The following is a 5,670-nucleotide window of genomic DNA, read 5'->3' as shown; positions in this document are numbered from 1 at the left end:
GATGTGGAAATTGGATGAGTCAAAAGAGACTAGATGGTGGCTCAGGCATCGGCGAGCTAGTGGTGAGTAGGGGATCTGGCATGGTATCTAGTCTGTTCATGTTGGTTAAATCATTGATAGTCGTGCGAGTGCGGTTGTAAGGCCAACTCCAAGGCACGATCCAGGCGGACGTCCAATTTGCCCGGATTTTATCTGTTTAGGTCGGCAAAACGGATAGCAGACAGAAGGACACGTCCGGACATGGTCTTTGTACCTAACGGTGCTACAGCATTTGGGATGTCCTCCACGGGTATTTCATCAAACACCTAGCAGGCACAGTAGCTCCTCCACGACATCGTGGCCGGGCGCGGCCCTTCGTGCCGCATGCATAGCAACGCCCGCCTGCAGGGTCCTCAGGACGCGTCGGCACCCAGCGGCGCCACCTCATTCCACCGCCGGCCACCCTCCTCTGCTTGGCGCTGGTGGGAGTAGTGCGTGGCGTGGCTGCGGGCGTGCGCACGGGAGTAGTGCGCGGGCCGGCCATGGGTCAGCTTCCAGCAGCACGTCACCAAGAACGGCGGGGGCATGTCGCCATCATCGAGGAGATACACGGGCTCATCCGCGTGTACAAGGACATGCACATATAGCGCCTGCCAGCTATCCTGATGCCCCCTTCATGGGGGTGTGGGCATGCCTGTACGTGCTGCCGCTGCAGCAGGAAGGTCCCCGTGGTGGTGTACTTCCATGGTAGCAGGTTCAGCGGCGGCTCTGCCACGTGGAGCTGCTACCACAAGTTCGTTGCTCAGCTCCCCAGCCGTGATGTCGTCGACTACCGCCTCACACTGGAGAACCGCCTGCCCGCCGCGTTCGACGACAAGGACGCACGGCAGCGGCAGAGCATCCATGGCCGCGGCGACGATGAGGATGCGCAGCAGCAGCAAGGCATCCATGGCCGGCATGGTGGGAGGAGAAATAGAGAAAAAGAGGATTGCTGGCGAGGCGCATTGATGGACACTAGTGGATTTTTGGATTTGGCTCTCTGCCAGATATGTCTATGTGATTGGGGCTGGGTGGCGGCATACAATTCCGATGCAGAGACGGCTCTATGGGGTAGGGTCATGGTTCAGCATGGCAGGCGCGGTGATGTTGTGAACTTGTGATGCAAGGGTCCCTTGTTTTGGCTCAAAAATTGACAAAGCCATGTTTCCGCTCAAATTTGGCTCACACCAACTTGGTCATCATTTAGCTTGCTGATATTTGCGGTTTTCCAGTTTCTACTAACATTTAGTTCAGACATACACCACACTCACATCATCACAAAGGACACACACATTATGGCATGTTTAGTGTGCATGACTTACCTGGCTCCTGCCTCCTTGGTGGTGGGATAATATGCAAGCCACGGAAAGGCCTTTTCCTCCAACTGAATATGAAATTGAAGTCGGCTCGCTGAAAATTCTTGTATACTGTAAAAATATAAGCAATACTAAGTAACAGAAGCATATTAACAACAATCTGAAACAATAAGTACAAGTAAAAAGATCATACTATATGATTGTATGTGGCATATTTCTGTAGAGGCGGAGTCTAGACCAACCCCCAACATTTCCTAAAAATGTCATAAAAAGGGTAGCCTCTTTATTTGATGTCAATACATGGTTGACTGCTACAGACTGTACAAAGAGCTAGAACTAAATGACATCAGTACCTCTTCAATCGAGGTGCCATCAGTTTGCTTCTGCCCATCAGCCCCATCCTCTTGGTCCTGACCATCTGCCTCCATCTTCGCAGCTTCAGCCTCCTCGGACACTTCAGCCATCTTGGTGACAAGCTTGGGGAGCACAAACTCAGTAGGAACTTGGCCAGTGCTCAACGCCTGATATCACAGTGGCGAATGGTGCATGTCAGTACATAGCATAGGGTGCTTCAAACTAAACAATGCGCTGGAGCTAAATAATACACGTCATGTTACCTTCTCAAGCCTTGTAACTTCGTCAAGCATCTGAGAGTTCATGATAGCAGCCTACAGATGAAAAACATGTTAAACACAAATTCACAGCCAGATGTATTACAAAGGAAAATAGAAGATACTGACATTTTCAACACGACATAGATACGGTAACTGAGTACAAAGGATGCCTCAGTAACTGGGATGGACATGGACATCATGGTAAGAATAAAACATATGGAAGTAAATATGAAGCCCATACAGAACATGCCAGAAAAAGACCTGACCATTTTCTTTCCCTGAATGCAACAGTCAAGTAATAGGGGTTCTACTCAACTTGAAATAATGACATGAACATGCTATGTCCAAAACAGAAAGAGGGAGTCAAGTACCTTGAAAGATGTGATTTGTGCAGGCGTTGGAGCGACTACTTTAAGACCTTGCTCTTTTGTGGTACCTTGAGCATCCACCACTGCTGGAGTACGAGCTTTGACAGCAACCTTCTCTGTAGCCTCCTCTGCCTCCTTTGGGTGGAACTTTTTCACTGCTTCAGCTCTCTCCTACAGAAACACAATCTCATATAAATTTTCAGACACAGATAAGCATTCATGCAACTAATTCACAGATAATCAGTTAAAAGAGTTGCTCTTTTCCCCTTTTTGCTGCCAGCACTTCTGCGGTCAATTCCAAAATCATTTTGGAAATTATTCCGAAGGAAATAAACAAACCTGTGCAGAATAAATCAACAATCAAGCAGCGATGGGATTTCTGTGCAATACCCACAACCTCTAAAAAACCTTCTTGATAAAATGATTAGGGCATGGTATAAATCAACAACTCCTAGTTTTTCATTTAAATAAGCAAACACGCCGAAGGCGCAAAATGGAGAAAATGATTAGAAGAAAAGAGTATTAACAACTGACAGTACTCATAAACCATCAATTAATGGCAGTTACTCTTTTCATTTAGAAGTCCTCTAAATTTTTGACTTGATGCTCTAACTAAGGGGCTAGCACAATAGCATCTAGGTGGCATGTTTAACCAGTATACGCCTTCACATAAAAAATAAACATGACTTAAAGCAGAAAAGTTTATTCATTAGCATAAATCCGTAAACCACATAATATTGCAATGCTGCTTAATTTTGACTTCGCTTGAACTAACTCATATCTTAGATAACGAACACATATATTGGCAGGTGTGTGTGGACCATCGATACATGTAACATATTATGTTCAGACATTATATCACTAGATTTCTGGGTTTATTATAAAAGAAAATTTATAAACAGTTGGTTTCCCGTATATGAAAAACCAAGCAAGGTTCAACTCAGCACAATGGCATACAAATGGTAAATGATATTTCATCATTAAAAAATGCAAACATAGGTTGTTGCCTTAGAAACTATGATTAGTTATGAAATGAGAGAAAACTGCAGCGAAAATTAAACAGATGTCATTCAGAACAAAATCATCGGCTCTATACAGAACTATACTTGGAAAACATTATTATCAAGAAAGCAAACCTGAGTACAGATGACTATCAAATATCAAAAGCAGAACACAATTGTGCTATCAAGAGTTTGGTGGTAGCTAACCTGTTGTTTCACTTTCTCTATGTCCAGCAAATGCAGATGCTTCAGCTTGTGGATCACATAAAACCGGTAATCTGGTTGCTTAGTTACGGTATTATCCAGTAAGCTGAGAAATTGCAGCTTTGGAAGAGAGGCCAGGGGGTCAATCTCCGCAAGACTTGTGAGGCGATTTTTCGTCAGCACCAAAGTATGCATCTTGGGTAAAAGCTCTACATGACAGCAAAGCAAAGAGAATTGAAGAAACAGACAATCTATGGAGCAAATTATGCAAGTGACAGAAGCACATAACAACAAGACAAGATATTGTTCCTCTTACCACCAAGGTTCGGACTGATACATGTAATTCTATTGTTGTTGATTAACAGAGTGCCAAGGCGATTCATGAAAGGGAAGTTCTCAAGCTTGACAATCTCATTGTGCGACAAATCAATCATGTCAAACTGGTCCTGTTATCAAAAAAGGAACAAAGACAGTTATAAAACACAGCTAGAGAAGGAACTGGAGCAACTATAAACAATTCAAAACGAGATGAAAACCCTATGATTTCAATTTCAAATCAAGCTAAACATTTTAAATATTAAGCCATCGGTAATACAAAAAATCACCAAGAGGTGTGTCACTGATGGTAGAGTCAGTACAAGAAAGTAGGATGGTAACACAATAACAAGCCATCGGTAATACTATTCTGTCTGAACCGTTACAGCAAGATCAGCACTCTTTGGTGGACACTACGCAAAATATGCTCAAATATTACTAGATGATGCAGTCCAATACTTAATTCCTCTCAACCTTAGCTGGTATAGCTGTTGTATAAAACCCACTATTCTGAACTGTAACAGCAAAATCACTACTCTTTGGTCGACACTACGCAAAAGTGCTCAAACAGTACCCAATTACCAATATAAAACCTTGCAACCCAGCATAACACTGTATAGCACACACTGATAAAGGTAAACTCCATGCTTACTACATGGCCAAGGATTACGAATCCACCAGCAGAGATGCTACTCGGCTAGCATCGGGGTACCAACAGAGATAATCCCATCACTAACATCTACTCACTTGAAAAGCACTACAGCATTACCTCCCCAAGCCTCTGTAGCCACTTCAATTGCAGCCAAGCAAATCGATAGCCAGAACTCTAAAGGTGTGGTGATCAAGTATATAAACACTCCTAGCATTCACTTCCACATGCACCAATCCTAATATATATACCTCTTGTAAAATTACTACACAATGCAGTTTAATGCTTCATTCCTCTCAACCTTTAGCTGGTATACCAGTGCATAAAAAACCACTATTCTGAACCGTAACAAGAAAATCACCACTCTTAGGAGGACACTACACTAAAATGCTCAAACAGTACCTATATCACGCCTTGCAACCCCGGCATAACATTGCATAGCAGTAGCACCCATATAATGTGTACCTCTTGTACAATTACTACACGATGCATTCCAATACTTGTCATTCCTCTCAACCTTTGCTGGTATAGCAGTAATAAAAGAATAACTATTCTGAACAGTAATAACAAAATCACCACTCTTAGGCGCACACACTAAGCTTAATTACAGCTTACAACGAGAAGGACGGGTAGGTGGCGGAGCTCACCTCGGTGGCACCGAGGTTCTCGATGATGCCGATCTTGTTGCCTGCCGCGGAGGAGGAGGAGAAGACCAATCGAACCGGTTAGACAGGGGAGAGAAAGCGAGAACCCTAGATCTGGCGAGGGGAAAGGGGGCGGGGGCGAGGGCGAGGGAAACCTCGGAGGTCGAGGACGCGCTCCTTCATGGCGCTGATAAACTGGGGGCTCCGCCGAATCAGGTCGGCGTTAAGCCTCCCCATGGCGCCGCCGCGGCGTCTGGTGGCGCGGTAGCCCTGCGGCGTGGGCGCGCCGCGGCGGTGGCGTCCCCTTCCCTGCCGCCGCTGGCGGCTTGTGCTTCGTTCGAAATGAAGTAGCGCGACGGAGAGGAGAAAAGGAGGGAGGGAACCTGGCCGTGGAGATAACACGCTTCTATCGAATTGGGCTGCCAACTAGTAAGGATTAGGGCCTTACCGACACTCGAGGCCCGATACACATCCTCCCCCTTCTTCCCAAAAAAGAAACATGAAATCATTAATTAGAGTATTCTTTGCAAAGGTCTCTCCC

The 5,670-nt window shown here is 45.3% G+C and overlaps 1 protein-coding gene across 2 annotated transcripts; it reads right to left on the bottom strand.

The window, feature by feature from the left end:
• Window positions 1-1,283: 1,283 nt before the first annotated feature.
• Window positions 1,284-5,390, bottom strand: LOC119306821 (U2 small nuclear ribonucleoprotein A'-like). Of its 2 annotated transcripts, XM_037582940.1 has the most exons (9): window positions 5,285-5,390; window positions 5,133-5,173; window positions 3,838-3,967; window positions 3,525-3,730; window positions 2,320-2,487; window positions 1,952-2,002; window positions 1,688-1,855; window positions 1,528-1,588; window positions 1,284-1,445 (listed from the first exon to the last, which is right to left on the bottom strand). In XM_037582940.1, the coding sequence occupies exons 1-9, from the start codon at window positions 5,364-5,366 to the stop codon at window positions 1,312-1,314; spliced, it is 1,041 nt and encodes a 346-aa protein (XP_037438837.1). In that variant the 5' UTR covers window positions 5,367-5,390; the 3' UTR covers window positions 1,284-1,311. The 2 variants fall into 2 exon arrangements, with proteins under 2 accessions (XP_037438837.1, XP_037438838.1); XM_037582941.1 differs by lacking the exon at window positions 1,528-1,588 and having other exon boundaries at window positions 1,307-1,445.
• Between the last annotated feature and the right edge of the window lie 280 nt (window positions 5,391-5,670).

The sequence above is a fragment of the Triticum dicoccoides genome, chromosome 5B, assembly GCF_002162155.2.
Source record: "Triticum dicoccoides isolate Atlit2015 ecotype Zavitan chromosome 5B, WEW_v2.0, whole genome shotgun sequence".
NCBI classification, from domain to species: domain Eukaryota; kingdom Viridiplantae; phylum Streptophyta; class Magnoliopsida; order Poales; family Poaceae; genus Triticum; species Triticum dicoccoides.
This window is presented reverse-complemented; position numbering and strand designations above follow the sequence as displayed.